The sequence below is a fragment of the Onychostoma macrolepis genome, chromosome 13, assembly GCF_012432095.1.
Source record: "Onychostoma macrolepis isolate SWU-2019 chromosome 13, ASM1243209v1, whole genome shotgun sequence".
Classification (NCBI taxonomy): domain Eukaryota; kingdom Metazoa; phylum Chordata; class Actinopteri; order Cypriniformes; family Cyprinidae; genus Onychostoma; species Onychostoma macrolepis.
Genome location: NC_081167.1, coordinates 3,108,279 through 3,128,553, shown reverse-complemented (window position 1 = coordinate 3,128,553; position 20,275 = coordinate 3,108,279). Strand labels below are relative to the sequence as shown.

The window sequence follows — 20,275 nt, the reverse complement described above, 5'->3', positions numbered from 1 at the left end:
GACTGGGGTACACCGGAGACGCAATACTGGAGAGAACACTGGAGGTGAGAATACCGGAGGTAAATACACAAGGAGGTATGTAGCAGGTAAGTCACTGTGATAGCATAAGAAGTCTACTTCGTATAAACAAGACCAGACAATGAGGTGCTGTGAGGTGTGTGCTTTTATGCCAGAGTTGATTGGTGACCAAATGATGTGCAGGTGCGGATGATTAGAACTCGGGTGAGAGAGTGCGTTGTGACTGGCTGGTGACAGAGTCTGGTTGATCCGCAACAATATGTTGTTTGGTTTTATTTGTTTGTACTTGTAAAAGAATACTATGCTGTTTTGTAATACAAACTGATTCTTGAGAAGTGGAACAAAACAGGGTGCAAAATTGAAAAAAAAAAAACCCCACTCAGACAAATTAAATTACATTTATCTTATATGCACTAAACTACTCAGCTATGCTTTGATGCAACCTCCCAACTTTTCTTTTTTTTTTTTTATCAAAATGTGCTTTTTACCTTGGACTCTGTAATATCATTTTAACTTTATCTTTAACAGCAATCAAGATGTTTTTAACATTTCAAAACACATTCTCATATTAGAAAGACAGATTACACTTTCACATATTACTAACAATTCCACAACAAATATAAAATATCATAATTAAATATCATCAAAATATTAATCTGAAGGAGGTGACGAAAACCTGAATTTGTAGTCATTTTAACTATCAAATACATTGAATCAATCAATTACTGTAAGAAACACAACAAACAGTGAGTATGTTGTTGTTTATAAAGCTTTTATTCAAGATTCACATTTAAGTATTTTGATATATTATTGGAACACAAATGATTTATTTTCTCTCATCTCAGAACAGTATGTCTGCTGTGCATCTGCTATGGTAACATGGTAACTTTTAAAAACAGTTAAATGAACAAATAAAACAATTAGTTGTTACCTACAGTTAGGTCCATATATATTTGGACTCTGACACAATTTTCATAATTTTTGCTCTGTATGCCACCAGAATAGAATTAAAATTAAACAATCAAGTTGAAATTTAAGTGCAGACTTTCAGATTTAATTCAAGGGGTTGAACAAAAATATAACATAAAATTCTTAGGAATTACAACCATTTTTATACACACTCCCCCTATTTTCAGGGGCTCAAATGTAATTGGACAAATAAATATAATCATAAATAAAATGTTAATGTAATCATAAATAAAATGCTGTCCAATCAACTTCACTGCATTCAGCTAAATCTGGGCAGACAGTAGGCCTATATCCCTGTACACTTTCAGAATTCATCCGGCTGCTTCTGTCACGTCATCAATAAACACCAGTAATCTAGTGCCACTTGAAGCCATGCAGCTCATGCCATCACACCGTTCCACCATGTTTCACAGATGATGTTATATGCTTTGGATCATGAACTGTTCCAAGCCTTCTCCATACCTTTTTCTTCCTGTCATTCTGGGCCCGTATTTATCAAGCTTCTCAAAGTTCCATTTTAGTCTTAAGTGTTGAGAATTCATGAAATTTACTCCTACTTTCAAACTTAAGTATAAAAGCAAGTTATCAAATTTCTTAAAGCTAAGAATCACTCTTACTCTCCCAGTTATTTAAGACAGCTCAAGAGGTCTCTCAAGTGGTTAGGAGTTGCCAGTAGGGACTTGTAATGGCGCTGAGGAGACAGAGACATGCGTGAATCTTTCAGGAGAGGAAGAATACTCTTGAAATGTTTGACGACGAGTAGTTAATCAAACGATTACATTTCCTCAGTTATTCAAAACGAGCAAAGAACATTTACATTACCAAAGAACATCATAACTGACTTCAGTCTAGCGCGAGTATTATATGCTCTATAAAAAACACTCCCGTTATAATCAGTGACGCTATCTACACTGTATGATGAATAAATATCTTACCCCTTATTTACACTGCACACGTCTGCGGCACGTTACGGCTCCGGCATGGCCACCGGAGCTGATCACGGCCACTAGTTTCTGAAGCGATTCTCCGCGCTGGAAAAGATATTGACGGATAATAATAATCGTCTTGCTGTCATCAAAGGCATCAGTAACAGGCGACATCTCTGACTATCGTCGATACACGATACTATCTCTATCGGCACAACCCTAAATTGAAGGCTGTGATGATGCTTCGTTTCCTTGCCATAATGTATTCTCTTGAAAATTGTTTGTTGTCAAATTCGTGTTCAATGTAAACTCCTATTAGGAATTTGACCATTTAATGTGAATTTATCTGAGAATATTCTTAAATAAGGAAATCTATTCAGTGATTTGTCCATGTGTATTTTGTCATCCAAAATCCTGTTTGTGGCACAGCAAAGTGTCGTGAATCATCTCTAAGACTGACACTTAAGATTTAGTCCTACACTTCGCTTAAATTACGACTGAGATGCTTGATAACTAACTTTTAATTGCAGCTTTGAGCCAAGAATATTTTTACACTTAAGTCAATTATTTGCAGTGTTCTTGAGAGTAATTCTAAGAGGCTTGATAAATACGACATGAATCTTAGTCTGGTATCCAGTGTGAGGGATGCACTGCTGGTGTCTGCACGTGCAGCTGGTATCCCCAAACCCACTCACTTTAGCCCTCCTGTTCCTGAACTGATTCCCCTGTCTGAAGCACTTCCCATGATGGGGATCGCTTTTTAGTGTGTTTGGGCAGCGTACACCACCACAGAACCTCCCGAGGTGGCAATCTCTAGAGGTGGCGGCTGATGCTGCAGAACCTCTTGAGGTAGTGGTGCCTGCTACTGTGTTCCCCAAAGCAATGGTGCCTGCTGAAGTTTCTCCAGAGGTGGCGGCGCATGCTGCAGAACCTTCCGAAGCAGCGGTGCTCGCTTCAGCTCCTTGCGTGGTGGTGGCATCCAATAATGCACTTCCAGCCTGTCATGTCGTGGTCGAAGAGACCATTACTGAACTCTCCTTGTGTCCTGAGGTCACTACTGTAGAACCTCCACAGGTGGCGGCAACCGCTGCAGAACCTCCAGAGGTGTCAGTGGTATCCACTTATCAGCTCTCGTCCTGCCCTGTCACGGCTATGGAGGCCGTCTGTGAACTCCTGCCTTGCTCTGAACCGGCCATGGAGGCCAGTTATGAACTATTGTCCTGCCCCGACCCAACCGAGGAGGCTACCTCTGAACTCTCAGCTTTGTCTGTCACACCCAAGGATGCGGGCTGTGAAATTCCTGACTGTTTTGCTGCGCCTATAGGCGCCATTTGTGAATCCTCATCCCTGCCTGTCACGGCCATGGAAGCTGTAAATGAAGTTTCTGTAAGCCTTGTTAACCCTGTCATGAACACCAGAACAAAAAGACCATTCAATGTCTGCCCCATTAACCCTGTCACTGACAAAATAACCACTCATGAACTATCTGTCTGTTCTGTTTCTTTAAAGGTGTCTGATATTGAGCGATCTGTCTGTTTCATTTCAAGTAATGTGTCTGAACTTTCTGTCCGTCCTGTTTTAGTCATTGAGTCTATTATTGTTCCATTCATCTGTCCAGCTTCTATTACTAGGTCTGAGTATGAATTGTCTGTCTTGCCAGTTTCTGTCACAGAACTGCCTACTCCAGCCTCTGTCAATGCACCTGGTTATGAACTCTCTGTCTGCACGAAGGTAGCTTTTGAGTCAGATGTTGAACTGTCTGTTTTAAATCAACTCCTGCATCTAATTGTGAACTGTCAACCCAATCAGCCTTTGCCAATGTACCCAATGCTGAACGGTTTGTCCTGTTCTGTCTGCTCCACCCTGGTGGGCTCCTGTTCCGTCTGCTCCGCCCTGGTGGGTCCCTGCTCTGTCGGCCCTGTCCTTGCCTTTGTTCCCTGTCATGTATTGAATGTATTTGACCTGCTGTCGGTGAGTGTTTGTCAAGTCTGTTCATGTCAAGGCATAGTCAAGTCTAGTCTGTTTGTACTTTGGATATCACCTTTGTAAATAAATCTGCACTTAGATTCACTAAGCTCTCGCCTCAGTGGGCTATCTTTACACCCTGTAACCTCTGTGGAAAAAGCAGCATTGCGATTAAAACACTACTTTATTAGGCATTACATGGAGTGAAGATAAAAACAAAATACCATCAAATCGTTTCAGAAAACAGTCAGAACCTTCATATGTACATTCATACAATGCATACATTTTATGCTGCTGAGCTCACCAGTCTATTTATTTATTTCTTTCTCAGAATGTACTAAACTGTTGATTTGGCCACTCCTAATGTTTCTGCTATATCTCTAATGGATTTGTTTTGCTTTTGAAGCCTAACAATTGTCTGTTGCACTTGTATGGAGAGTGGGTTATGGACTGCATGATGTGGGTTCACAGCAACAGCTTCCAAATGCAAATGCCACACTTAGAATCATCTCCAGATCTTTTTCCTGCTTAATTGATGTAGAAATAATGAAGGAATAGCCCACACCTGTCCATGAAACAGCTTTTGAGTCAATTGTCCAATTACTTTTGGTCCCTTGAAAAAGGGGGAGGTAGATATTAAAGGGCTTTATTTCCTTAACCTTTCCTCCAAGTTTGATGAGATTTGACATTCACCAGGATCTTAATATTCAGATTTAAGCAAAAGTCCTTTAGGATTGTACTTGTCAGACTGTACGAACATGATGATCATGTCACACTATGGGATCTCAGTTGTCATTAATGTCAGACTGTACGACAGTCAAGACGAGTTAAAAATGGGTGCACATAAGAGAACTTGTCCGGAGTTTTACATTATCAACCCATACACATCCAGTGACTGTGAACTACATTGCATGCGGGACAAAAATGTTGGCTATCATGAAAAGTATAAGAATGGTGGCAATACTGGCGTATTTAAGAAGAATAGTGTATGTATCTCTACACACACACACACACACACACACACACACACGCGAAAACAGCAGCGCAATCAGTGTTTATATTGAAAAGGCATCATATCAGATGAATTCCTTGAGTGGAGGACAGGAGCGCTGGAGTTTATGGCGGATAGAATAATTCTCTAGCATTAATTCTGCTCATAGCTTGTCTTGAAAAATGGAGGCAGTTTGACATTCATCATAGGGGTAGTCACACTGCAGGACTGTGTGCCAAATCTTCTGACACTACCAGAATTTTGTCGGAGGTGAAATCTGATCGCAACAGCCATTAATTGGCTGTCGGTGAACATGTCAAACCAGCTATCAAAGACTAGAGATTTTAGCCTAGGATTATAGGAATCTTTTAGGATTTTCTCATTTTTTCTCAGACGACCAAATCGTGGCCAAAATCGCACATTGTGAGCCGGGCTTAAAACATCTTAACAAATGATCCAAAAATGATCAGAACACATATGATCAGAATACAAACAAACTATGATGTATAGATATGCTTTATCCAGTGTTATGTGTTCAAATTTGGCATTTCTTTCACAAAACAAATGGAGTTCATGTAGTAGCCAATTATCTAAATATTTCAAATAATTTCCTCAGAAATGGGAGGATGGTGTTGACATATCATGGTTGTGACATAAGAAATATTAACATTAGGATTTAAAATCTAAAACCATAAAACTTACCAGAGTCTGTCTGACATTGATGTACTCAGCAGAGGTACATTGATGTACTCCGCACCCATAAACCCCCCCACCCCCCAAGTCGTGCGTCCTGGCGCCGGGCCTGAGTGCGGTTCATTTGAGTAAGTGTGAATGCTGCCATGCTGGTGCACATCAAACAAGCAGACTGAGACTGCTAAAAAGATAGGTCTCGGTCCACTTACAAAGAACCTCTGGTGCGGTTCAAATGAAATATGAATGCAACATGGACCAAATACTTCTTAATGAACCAAAAACAGGATGTAATAATTAGGGATGTCCCGATCAGGTTTTTTGTGCCCTTGATCCGATTCAAGTCACCGAAAAATGAGTATCTGCCGATACCAAGTCCCAATCCGATAATTGTATATTCCTAATGTTTCATGCACAATTCAAGTACATTAAAGTTGTCGTTCCAAACCTGTAAGACCTTCGGAACACAAATTAAGATGTTTTTGATGAAATCAGAGAGCTATCTGACACTCCATAGACAGCAACACAACTGAAATGTTCCCAGGTCCAGAAATGAAGTAAATACATCTGGGCTCAACTTCAGTTTTGCGATGCTACAAGAATCCTTTTTTTTTGCACAAAGAAAACAAAAAGAACATAATTTCATTCTTCTCCCCCGAGTTACGTCTTCCACCATTTTGGAGGGTACCTCAGAAGGTATTTCACGTAATCAGCGTTGTTTACGTTCGGGGGAAAGCGCGAGCCTGAACGTAATCTGCGTATTAAGCAGGGGGACACGTCTGGCACTGCAGGATTTGAGTCCCTGGCGGCGCAGTGTGTTACTGATGGTAGCCTTTGTTACTTTGGTCCCAGCTCTCTGCAGGTCATTCACTAGGTCCCCCCGTGTGGTTCTGGGATTTTTGCTCACAGTTCTTGTGATCATTTTGACCCCACGGGGTGAGATCTTGCGTGGAGCCCCAGATCGAGGGAGATTATCAGTGGTCTTGTATGTCTTCCATTTTCTAATAATTGGTGGTAATTAATTTCTCCATGGTGGAGTTTGGAGTTGGACTGTTTGAGGTTGTGGACAGGTGTCTTTTATACTGATAACGAGTTCAAACAGATGCCATTAATACAAGTAACGAGTGGAGGACAGAGGAGCCTCTTAAAGAAGAAGTTACAGGTCTGTGAGAGCCAGAAATCTTGCTTGTTTGTAGGTGACCAAATACTTATTTTACCGAGGAATTTACCAATTAATTCTTTAAAAATCCTACAATGTGATTTTCTAGATTTTTTTTCTCATTTTGTCTCTCATAGTTGAGGTATACCTATGATGAAAATTACAGGCCTCTCTCATCTTTTTAAGTGGGAGAACTTGCACAATTGGTGGCTGACTAAATACTTTTTTGCCCCACTGTATATATATATATATATATATATATATATATATATATATATATAAAGAAAAATATACCATCTGACCCATTTAAAAACATTTAACAATCTTTCAGTCTGGGTATCACACTAGTTTGTTGTTAAAGATACACGCCAACAGCCTCATCTTGTTGATCCTCTGGAGGGATCTGGAAAGCAGGTGTAGTGGAAGACAAGACAGTGCTGCGTTCTCATTGAGTCTGTGGTGACCTGCAGTATTCCTCTCTCAGACAGCATATGCTGGGAGAAGCCAGCAAAAGTTTAGATCACATTCACTGCTGACCATGCTTTTCCACTTGGCCTCCATCACATCTGCATCTCCATTAGGAGTGGAAACTGCAGTCCAGTAGAGGTGGTTCATAACAGCTGGCCTCCACTGCTTCAGATCTTCACACTCCTGTCTTCCAAAGCCTTATAAACACACCACATGACAATACATTACCAATTAGCTGTGCAAACAATGTTACTAAGCTGTCACCAGATTTGATGGTTATAATACAGGTGCATCTCAATAAATTAGAATGTCGTGGAAAAGTTCATTTATTTCAGTAATTCAACTCAAATTGTGAAACTCGTGTATTAGTTCACAAGGAACTCGTGTATTAAATAAATTCAGTGCACACGGACTGAAGTAGTTTAAGTCTTTGGTTCTTTTAATTGTGATGATTTTGGCTCACATTTAACAAAAACCCACCAATTCACATCTCAACAAATTAGAATATGGCGACATGCCAATCAGCTAATCAACTCAAAATGCCTGAAAAGGTTTCCTGAGCCTTCAAAATGGTCTCTCAGTTTGGTTCACTAGGCTACACAATCATTGGGAAGACTGCTGATCAGACAGTTGCCCAGAAGACAATAATTGACACCCTTCATATAAGCCACAAACATTAATTGCCAAAGAAGCTGGCTATTCACAGAGTGCTGTATCCAAGCATGTTAACAGAAAGTTGAGTGGAAGGAAAAAGTGTGCAAAAAAAAGATGCACAACCAACAGAGAGAACCGCAGCCTTATGAGGATTGTCAAGCAAAATCGATTCAAGAATTTGGGTGAACTTCACAAGGAATGGACTGAGGCTGGGGTCAAGGCATCAAGAGCCACCACACACAGACGTGTCAAGGAATTTGGCTACAGCTGTCATATTCCTCTTGTTAAGCCACTCCTGAACCACAGACAACGTCAGAGGCGTCTTACCTGGGCTAAGGAGAAGAAGAACTGGACTGTTGCCCAGTTATCCAAAGTCCTCTTTTCAGATGAGAACAAGTTTTGTATTTCATTTGGAAACCAAGGTCCTAGAGTCTGGAAGAAGGGTGGAGAAGCTCATAGCCCAAGTTGCTTGAAGTCCAGTGTTAAGTTTGTAACCGCTCCCCTTCTCTTTAAAAGAACGAGCCACTACAATATATTTTGAGAGAGGGCCCACCAACCTTTCTCCATAAGTGTACCTTAAAACACAAATATGTTGACACAAATGACCAAATCAATACACAGAGTGAGATTAAACCAATTATTATTGTGTGGTAGAAGTTGGCATAAACCAATCACAACATAAACAACAAAAAAACAACAGTCTCGGTTGCCAATAAATTTTGCAGCACTTCATGCTTCCTTCTGCTGACCAGCTTTTTAAAGATGCTGATTTCATTTTCCAGCAGGATTTGGCACCTGCCCACACTGCCAAAAGCACCAAAAGTTGGTTAAATGACCATGGTTTTGGTGTGCTTGACTGGCCAGCAAACTCACCAGACCTGAACTCACCAGACCTGAACCCGAGGGTCGCGAGACTTAAAAAATGGGTCGCCAGGATGATTTAAGGAAAACGTATGTAACCAAGTTCAAGACTCAGGAAAGAAGCAATTAAATAACATAAACAACAAAACGAAAGTAACCGGCAGCCGTCTCGGGTCAAAATCAAATGTGTATTTGTGTTTGCGCTCTGTTTTTGCAGCATTGTACATTGTAACAAATCAGAGACATATCTGTTGATTTCTATAACGCAATGGCCAATCAGATGAGCTTTAGTGAGTCAAAATCCACTCACCTCTCAGAACGCAAGTGTTCTTGTTCAGTCCAGAGTTCTGGAAGCTCGCGATGCGAATCCTCTGATTATAATGAACAAAGTGTAGGTGATGTAAATAAGAGATTAATTGTGCCGTGTTGACAGATTCATTGATTATAGTGGAATTAGAGATCGCGATAAACTGAAATGAGTGACAGCTTTTTAAGGAAGCGCACTTTTCCATTCAGAATTTGAATAAAAGTTTCGGTTTTCATGCTGCTAAGAGGACCAATGTGTGGCGTACTAAGTTGCAACAAACTTTCGGAAGTGACATCCGCATATTCTCTCGAAATCGCAATGACATTGTGATAACCATATCTATGGACTGGTAAAAATATGATATGTCAGAATAGATGTGCATGAAGGCAAGCACCCTCACTATTTTCAGAAGCACCAACAGTGATTTGATTTTGGAACAGAGCACCCTTCCAGAGCTCAACGGTGGGACTGAGATCAGTCTGTAGCGCAGTTGTCTCCTTCCTTCCTTCTTTCTTTCTTATATATATATATATATATATATATTAGTGGTGGGCCGTTATCGGCGTTAACGTGCTGCATTAACGTGAGACTCTTATCGGGCGATAAAAAAAATATCGCCGTTAATCTATTCTCAAAGTTGGGTTGGGAGCTGGGTCTATACTACGCAAGCTATGATGACTTTCACCTTGATATTTTAGCGGATGTATACCTAGCCGAATTGCACTGTAGGGGCGAGAACGAGTCTTCGAACCTGTGTGTATGCGTGCTAACATGGATGCAGCTATGAAGCCGCCGGGTTTGCTTCAGGAAAATTTATTTTAAGAAGCTTCCCAATGGAAATCGGCAAGTCATTTCTGTCTCTCGTTACATGGTCGCTCTCTGTATCGCGCAAGACAGCGGAGTTCCGCCTCGGTTCGCACACACACACACACACACAAACAAACGTGGCGCACACACAAGTGAGCACACTCCCACTCCTATTTGTAAATATTAAGCCACAAAACGTCTATTTAAATATGACTTCTGTGTGTCTCTGTGTTAATGTATGGCGCAGACGCACGGGTTTGTTCACTACTCCTACAGAAGACCGCGTGATGCTTGCAGCAATATTAACGTCTGTTGTCTCACTAAATGAGGACATAAATACATGAACAACATCTCCAGAACTGCTCTGAGATGTTCTCACTTCATGAGCATTCGAGCGTTTCATTTGAGAAAAACTATCCTCACGGCAACCCGTCAAAATAAAAGTTCGGTTTCACTTGAAGACATTGGGCAGAACGTAATAGGCTACTACTACTAAAACTATTAAAACCTTATCTTTAAGGAATAATCATACAGTGTCTTCAATGTTATTATCAATATTAAATTCTTGATGACTGCTAGTTGTTTACTTATCTACTTGGCAGAATTCAAATGAGCCATTTTAATCTAGATTAATCTAGATTAATTCCAAGATTACAGTGAGATTAATCTAGATTAAAAAAATTAATCTATGCCCACCACTAATATATATATATACAGGGTTTAAATTGGGCCGGTGCCGTCCGGGGCTGAGCCCCGGCACATAGACTCCAGGGCTCGACATTAACGCTTCATTAATGCCAGACAAGTAACATGATTAAAACATCAATAACCAAAAATAACTATGTAAACACCAAAACGCAAGTATTGTTCTATTATTACATTTAGAGTAAGTGGCGAATAGTGGATATAGCTACTGTATATAATGCATCTATTTAACAGTATAAGGTTGCGCTGCTGAGGCGAGGTTCACGCAGCCTCTCGAGGAGAAATCAAAACACGCAACACTAAGAAACTCAGCATACTGAGGTAAAAATTCAAAATGGAAAGTTTTTATATTTAAAATACAGTTAGTTAGGCAACATCACTCAACGTTTTCACCATTACGTCTGTTTAATAGTTCTATTGTCACGAATCGCACCTCTGTGGCTCTCTCTGATCGCCACCGGAGGGCACCTTCACCAGAGTACTAATCTCTTTTGGACTACATTACCCACATGCCCCGTGCCTTGGCCTGATTACCTGCCCCAGGTGTTCGTCATTTCCTGTCCCTATTTAAACTGTGCTCTACTCCTCAGCAGACGTGAAGTATTGTTAGCCCTGGCCACAATTTCTGAGCGTTTCTACTGATTCTTTGATTCCCTGTGTTTTGACCTTGGACTGTTTACTGATCTCTGATTGCCTGCCTGTTGCCTTTTGACCCTGCTTTACCGTCTTTGATTCTCTGCTGCCTGCCCCGACCATAGCCCGGTATCTGTTCCTGATTTTGTATTGTGTTGATGGTTCTCTATGCTGTTGTACTGACCCTGCCTGTTAATCGCTATTAAAGTATTATCGCAAATGGATCCAAACGTTTCCGACCCTGCAACACATCTATAAACAGTTCAATGGGCAAATACAATAATATTAGGTCACTTACATTTTTGGCGGAATCAAGGCGAATCTCAAAGCAACCATCCGATTCATTGCTGTTCATTCCGATTCATTCAGTGTTTTGAATGAATCGGTTGAGTCAAAGTTTCATTAGCTCATGCATAAACATCTGATGAATCTGCCGTTTGAACGAATCGTTTGAATGAATGACTCAATGACTCACTCATAAAAGGCTCACTACTGGCACCTACTGGCATTTTAATTTCGTTGAAAAGTATAATTTATTGTTTTGTATATTCATTTTTTTTTTTTTTTTAAGAATCTCATAGTTTAATGTAGTTGTATTTTTCAGTGTAAATTATTTCATTTGATAACGTATAGATAATAACAATCACATTATTATAATTGAATTTATAGATCAAATGTAAGAATTTGAAATGAAAATTAATGAGATTAGTGGGGAAATGCCCTCTATAAAGGTAAAAAAAAAAAAAAAATGCCCTTGGATAAAATATAAAAAACACACAATACATATTTCCATTGTCCTCATTTGTAAGTCGCTTTGGATAAAAGTGTCTGCTAAATTGTTAAATTACTAAATGTAAATATATATATATATGCTCGATACCATAGAGCCCCCCCAAATAACAAATCCCAATTTGACCCCTATATATATTTATATATGGGTCGCGTCAATTTAAAAAGACAAAAATAGGGTCGCTCTGAAAAAAGTTTGAAAACCACTGATCTTATGGGGTATTGTCAAGATGAAAATGAGAAACAAGAGACCAAAAAATGCAGATGAGCTGAAGGCCACTGTCAAAGAAACCATTTGATCTTAGAGTGTGCGTACGCTTAAATCCACGCCAGCGCTCATATTTATAAAAACTGTCTTTGACATGGAAAAGTGCTTGGCGTCAAGTCAGGGTCTGAGCAGACATACGCACTTTTTATTGTCAGAGTATTGCAGGTTTTTGAAAATGTAAGCTGTTCTTGCAGCTTGCTATTCTAAATTATGATGATTGGTGATGTTTTATATGTTAATGATATTAATTAGGAGTCGTTTACAAGGCAGAGAGCTGAAAGCATTCAATTGAAGTTGAAGATCATTTGCAATTCATAGATTTCACATCTGAAAGAGAGGCGTATGCGCGATTTCTGTTCGTACGTTCATTCTATGAATCGCTCGTACGCAAATCTAAGAAATGATCGTAAGATCAAATTTAGGATGGTTTCTGCGCAACATTTTATAAATGAGGCCCCTGGGCTTCCATACCACCTCAGCAGTGCCACAAACTGATCACCTCCATGCCACGCCGAATTGAGGCAGTAATTAAAGCAAAAGGAGCCCCTACCAAGTACTGAGTACATATACAGTAAATTAACATACTTTCCAGAAGGCCAACAATTCACTAAAAATGTTTTTTTTTAATTGGTCTTATGAAGTATTCTAATTTGTTGAGATAGTGAATTGGTGAGTTTTTGTTAAATGTGAGCCAAAATCATCACAATTAAAAGAACCAAAGACTTAAACTACTTCAGTCTATATGCATTGAATTTATTTAATACACGAGTTTCACAATTTGAGTTGAATAACTTTTCGACGACATTCTAATTTATTGAGATGCACCTGTATTAGCAAACTGAGGTTAACTTAGCAGCTATGCCTTCTCATATGGTAACTTGTTTTACACGGTTTTTAAAAATATGACGATATTGCTAATGCTTACAAGCTAGCTGTGGTGCTACAACAACTTATATACATTTCATTGTGTCTCATTATTTAAATAATTATGTTCACTAATTTGGTAGTTAGCAAATGTCCGTGAGCATCATATCTCCCGCCGAGGGCCGAACCACAGGCTGACCGGGACCCGATGAAGCTGCTGTGTGCACCGAAGAAACCGCACCAGCTGTGAGTCTCACTCGCTTCTTGCTTCGGTATCCCATGTTGAACTGCATCGTATCGCCGGTATGATAATCTTCCGGTGTAAAGTGATTGCAAAGTTACACACCACCGCGTTGTTTGAAGCATATGCATTAGTGAAGTCCAGTCTCTTAAGCTGCACAAACGCACCGAGGCCCGGAGGATACCTTTCTTGTTAGGAAACCTGTGGACTCGATGTCCTGATAGGCTGGAGTTTGTGCAACCTCCACAAACATGATAATTTATCATGACAATGATTAAATTGAAATAAAAATAACTACCGAAAACACATTGACTCATGCCCGCTCCCACTGAATATCAACAGAGCAACACAGATCAACACATGACTCCCTCTCGTGACGTAATATGACTGGATGTTGAAAAAAAGCGTTTTTTGAGAACACTGTCAAGGAATGCGTCACTTTTTCTTCTAAATTTGTGCCCTCACGCCTTGTAAAAATGTTCAACCCCTGCAATAACGGTTCATATGATATTTTCATACAAGGTTATATATTCATTTGAATTTTTTTTTTTCCTGCAATATGCACTTTAAAGCCTCTGATGAGTTGAATCGAGTGTGTTAGGTGAGGGAGACAGTGCTGGGGTACTCCAGGACAGTTTGGAAAACCACTGCATTTCAGAGACATGTTCTTAAATGTGACTCATATAACAAATACATACATGCACACAGTTTTAAGGCAGCTTTAATCACCATTTTTCTAACTTCATGACGATGACATAACTACGACATTGCATGCTCGTAGTTTATTTCGCTATTTGATATGAAATGATACAAGGTACAGCTTGCGCCGGCTCCTTGTGCGTGCAATTGAAGAGTACGTGCTCCGAGTTTCCGTGCTAGTTTGACCAGTGCCTGCCGCTGAAGTGAAGTTGGAGTGTGCCTCTGAAAAACGTCTCCGGTTTGATGTGATGTAAGACGTTCTGCGTTTAAATAAACGTTGGTTCTTGTCACAAAAAGAAAAAAAAAGAGACAGAATCAGCAGTTGTGAGTGGGGTGGCCAACCGTAGCCCCGCCCCTGCGTTAAATATTTTTAACACGTTAAATTGAAAAAATTGATCGCCTGCACTAACGCGCTAATTTTGACAGCACTAATATATATATAATAAAGTACAGTGATTACAGTGTGGAACATGGAATAAACATATTTAAAGTTTATTACTTATGACATCACTATTGTCGTGTAAACATTGTGATTATAATAAAAGAGCACATGAATCTAATATTCACTGACACAAAAATAAGATATAACTGAAGACATGTCAATGAAGCAGAGTTTGGTATCACCATGGGTTTGCTAAGTTAGAGATATGTACAGGCAGTCAGTTGTCACAAACGTAACCCCAACCTAACAAAAAGATCAGGACCCAAACACAAAGCAGAGGATATTTGCCACATGAGTATATAATTAATGTAAGTAAAAGATAATGTATTACACAGCTACTCAACAAATAAATAATTATTTGTAATTATAGCCGCTTTTCCACCGAAATTACCTGGAACAATTTACCTGTTGCTGTCTGCCTTTCCATCGCGGTCTAAAGTACCAAGAAGATAAGGCAAATAGTCTGGTGGGTCTGCACGCGTTTCTCAATACCAAATACGCAAATTTTGGACTTGAATCCTTGCTAGTTCGGACTTCGCAAGTTCGACTCAGGAGTGTGAAATACCGCGGATGGGACTGTCACGAATCTGGTCTGCACTTCCGTCCATTCACCACCAGAGGTCACTCGCTCACCACATGGACTTTCACACCACACACCACATGGACTCCATTTCCCATCATCCAACACTGATCACAGCTGTCACCAATCACTTATTGCACTAATCACACGCACACCTGATCCCACGCACATACTGATCACACTCGCTTTATAAGCCTTGGACTTTCTCTGCCTAATAAAAACTTGCACATGGATCCGCACGTCTCACGTCTCACGTCTCACGTCTCACGTCTCACGTCTCACGTCTCACGTCTCGCGTCTCGTCAGCCCCGCTACAGAGGTGTACGTGTGATTAGTGCAATAAGTGATTGGTGACAGCTGTGATCAGTGTTGGATGATGGGAAATGTCATGTGGTCCATGTGGTGTGTGGTGTGAAAGTCCATGTGGTGAGCGAGTGACAGCAGCATACTCGATAACGTCAGTCAGCTCGCCTTGGCTACTGCAGTTTTCCTCACTGTATTTACAATAAGACAAAATATGATATCAAACACCACTGCCTCTTTTCATTTTCATTTAATCATATTAATAGCCGTGAAATGTAGTTCAGGGCATGTACATACATTACAATGAAACGACATATTATATCAAACAGTATTACAGATTAATAGCATAAAGACCAAAGATTACCTGTTAGATTTACCCAAAATGAATTATATCTTATGTTTAACCACTACAGAGACATCAGAGCCAGTGGCAAATGTCAGAAGGACTAGCCGAGTTGAGGCTGCTCTCATTGGGAAACATGAGCACTGAGCGCCTGGTGATCGCCTGGAGCTCACATCTCCGAAATCGGCGAAGCAAATAGGTGCTGTCTTTATAAATAAACTGCAGATTTGAGTTTTAAACAACTACACTCTCGCCTGAAATACTTTTAAAACTACATTTCATGACACAATAACAATAATATTTTTAAAATATTATGCGAATATATGGTGGTTGAAATACAATGCTGCGTGAACTCAACCAATCAGCATGTTCAGTGCCCAAGTCCTGCCCCCGAAAGTTCTGGACCTTTTGAAAAAGTACCTAGCAAGCAGGGACTTTCTGAGGGGCAAATTTTTACCCGGAACTTTATTTAGATCCTGGTTCCTGCGGTGGAAACACACCGAGTACCGGCCCAAATTCCCTAGTTCCTGGGGAAAGTTCCTGCGGTGGAAATGGTGATTAGGGCTAAAACTGTTATATAAACTTACCTGTACAGTATATTATCTTACAACATTCTGTCGTAAAAAAATTAATAAATCCATTAAAACAGAGGTCTTCAACCTTGCTCCTGGGGAGCAAGTGGGTCCCCAAGAGTAGGGTTGAGGACACAAAAACACAAACACAAACACTAACACAATATTAGAGTAAAATTAATGCTGAAGTCCTCCAATTTCGTTTTCAGTATAATCAATAATTGAGATGCAAGATGGCACCAGCTGCATTTGTGACAACAGAAAAGAAATTGAGTCTGCAGTGATATGGGAGAAATTAAATTAGCCTGTTGTAGTTTCCTGAATGAGAGGTCTGATACGTGGATATCATTCTGTTGGATGCCACAGCTGACCAATAAGAGTCAAGCATTCCAAATTGCTGTGAATAATCTTCAATAATCTTATACTACATATTCCTCTATAATAATTGTAAAAACATCCATTGTGTAAAGATTGAAATATAATTAGTTAATGACTATATATCTTTTGACCACCACGGTTTGGGCACTCACCTAAACAAGCCTCTTTAATTTCTGTCTTGTCTGTCCTCTGTATAATCTTCACCACAAAAATCACAGCCAGCGGGGTGAGGAATGAAATTGCCTGTAAAGAAAAAAAGAACACAATATCTCTGCTGCATCCTATTTCACACAAACCCAACATGATTATGATTTTTAAAAAACAGTTTTTCTATCCAAAGTCTGATGGGCCTGCCAAAAGCAAAGGCTTCTTCTGCCATTTCATTATGTGGATGTCTTTGTATCTTGAGATTCTTTTCAAAATAAGTTAAGGGTCCTATACAAATGTTCTCAACCTCCACACTTTCTACGGACATCAGATATCTCAAAGAGATTACACAAAAAGTGTTTTAATTTTCATTTGAAATTGACGTTTATTTCAGTTTTGTCAATATGGAATTGAACAAAAGTGACCATTCAGTTTTTTGGCCTTTGAGAGACATATTTTCAAAAGATTCTAAAGCTATACTGTGACATTCATGGGCCCATCCACAGAAAGTAATCCCTACAATGAGGGATACAAGCTTAAGGTGGTCAAAATTATTACTGGAATATGGTACATAGTTTGCTGGTTGACCAAAGTAACCTCGGTGATCTGTCTGGTAAAAATTCACTAAAAATGATGCACTGGCAACTGAATTACGATTGAGGACACTGTTAAGGGGACATATTATATATAGAGGGAGCTCTGAGCAGAGACCTCTTTATCAATTATTCAATTATTGGTCTTTGCAGTTTCTTACCACTTTTCCTTTCATCCTATTTCTTAAATTTTAGACAAACTTATGTCGAACTTCATCTACAACAACAACAAAAAAAGGTATTTGTCACTTCCCAATTTTTTGCATTATTACTGAGCTTCTAACATGAGAGCCATACTTTACTACAGTATGGTACTTTTCCCCCCTTAAAGGTAGGGTTGGCGATTTCGGAAAGGCTAGTGATAGCAAGCTAGCTTTGAAAGCAAGATCCCCACCCTCCCTACATAATCACCCTGCAAAGACGCGCATCCACCAAAACACACAAACGCGCTCATGCAAACCAGAGACTAACCTGCGACACGATGAGAGATGACATTGCTGGAGGATTGAGTACAACGATGTCTGATTTCCTCATGTCTCATTCACCGGTGAAAAACATTACAGTACAAAGTGCATAATATTACAATAATAGCACCTTTCATTCTCGCTAAAATGTGCAGATGGTGTATCATGTCTGTGCAAACAGGGTGCACAGAGGTATGCAAATACATATTTTGACAGGCAGGCAGGACAGCTTATCATAATGTTTGGAACGGACATTTTGATTGGACGAACGTTTTATGGTCCTATGGCTTTCACAGACAGACAATATAAATACATATAAATATATTTAGACTACTTTAACTTAGTAATTGCTATCGGGATGTGAAGAGACTTTCAACCAGCATAACAAAAAATTGTTTTTGATCCAAATCTCCTACCCTGCCTTTAAGGGAAATATTTACTTAAAATATTCAGTTAATATCCTCTTCCTCCTTGTCCGCTCTATTTAGGAGAGGTGAACTGTTGGCCGCGCCCCCCTCCTCTTTTCACTTCTCACACAGCTTCTGTCCAGGGCAACCTTCTCAGCAAGCAGGGGCGCCAATTTGCCAATTCCCCACACAGTTAAATGATAGATAATAGAAAACCGCTTAGCGGCGCAGATGATTTTTTAATAAAAAAATTTTTTTCAAGTGCTTGTGCCGCCCCCCACGTGTCATGAAAAAATGCAGCCCCGGGCAGCTGCCCGGTTCGCCCATGCCAAAAACCGCCACTATGTATAGCCCTATCGTTATGACCATTATGCCTGCTTTATTTGACCACTGCCTCTTGGATTACTGTTTCTGCCTTGTTGGACTGACCTCACTGTTTGAAACCAGCCTGTCTCATCTACTATGGTACAGCCTTTTGATTTGTATTTGTTTGCTGAGTGTTAATAAACTTCTTGCGTTTGGATCTTACACTGCTATAATGTCGTCGCCTATGGCTATAATGTTTAATATAAATTTAATTTTTTTTCTATTTATATTAATTTAATAAATAAAGATGTGTTTTCCTCTCCTTTATGTATCCACTCTATGTGATATAGTTGCACATGATACTTCTGTGTAATTAATGTGTGGTGGAAATGTATTTGTATGACATTTTAATATTTTAGTAGTTACTTTTGTGTTATTTATTGTATTGTATAACAATGGATAATGAAATACCTTTATAATGACTTTTAATATACCTTTAAAGTATACCAACAGAAGTGGTTATAAGACACAGCTTATGCAGTGATGATGACCAATAATCAAAAAAGAGTTTGTTTGTTTGTTTTTACAATAATAATAATAATATGTAATAAGATGTAAGTTAAAATCACCAAACAAGCACTGTTGGAAAAAGGAATTAATTCCATGCACTTGCTCACTAGTGTTTGTCTCGGATTACTTGACCATAACCCTATTCCCTGAAAAAGCAGGAACGAGGTGCTGCGTTTCAATATCTCTTATTAGATCATTCTTTGTTGTAGCGTATGGACCAATCAGACAGACAATTATTTGTTATACTTAACAAATAATTCCTAACACCCCTCTAAAACAGACACATACTGCTATAGGAAATGACTTCTTTCATTAATTCATAGACAATTTTTTCTATGACCTTCCTATCATGCATATCCCCAGGTCATTGTGTATGATTGCTACCTTCTTGTAAATGGTCTTTTGTATTGTATACAAAATGCATGCTTTTGATAGATCACTAGTTAATATAACCTCACCTGTACCATGTTTGGTATCTACGAATTCACCTTTTGATGATCTAAATGAGAGTGTATATTACATGTTGATACCTATGCAACATATTAGTATTCTAAGAATCTTTACTAGTTTTTGCATCAACACCCAATCGAATTACATATGCAAATTACCATGCTCGAAGACAAAGAGTTGTAAACTTCCCTTCCTAAAGTGTAGATCTACATTGGTTCTTCGACCCCCCTCAGAGATGTGACCTCGACAGAACTTAAAAGGCCTCACATCAGTGACTGCCTCCCAGTCTAGCTTCTTTTAGATTCTGAGAAGATAGGGATGCTGAGGTAGAACTCTTGGTAACACTTTATTTCGATAGTCCACTTTAGACATTCTACTAACAGTAAGTAACTTTGCAACTACATGTCAACTAGCAGTTATTAGAGTATTAGTAGAATGTCTGCTTAATATCTTCTAACACTTTATTTTGATGGATCCACAACATACAACATACTGAGTATGAGAAACTTTGCAAGTATATGTCAACTTCTACTAATCCTAAACCTACCCTACTGAGAGTTAGTAGACATGTAGTTGTAAATTAATGAGAATTAGTTGACATCTAGTTGACATGTAGTTACAAAGTTACTTATAGTTAGTAGAATGTCTAAAGTGGACTATCGAAATAAAGTGTAACCAAATTCTTCTGGACCCCTAACTTTTGTGC

At 39.4% G+C, this 20,275-nt stretch overlaps 1 protein-coding gene across 2 annotated transcripts in view; it reads right to left on the bottom strand.

Annotated features, from left to right (window-relative positions):
• Window positions 1-20,275, bottom strand: part of plpp4 (phospholipid phosphatase 4) — a 212,664-nt gene that overhangs the window by 64,849 nt on the left and 127,540 nt on the right. For both annotated transcript variants that reach the window (XM_058796424.1, XM_058796425.1), the window contains exon 3: window positions 16,785-16,875. In XM_058796424.1, the coding sequence (XP_058652407.1) occupies window positions 16,785-16,875 (91 nt within the window). The remainder of the gene's footprint in view (window positions 1-16,784; window positions 16,876-20,275) is intronic.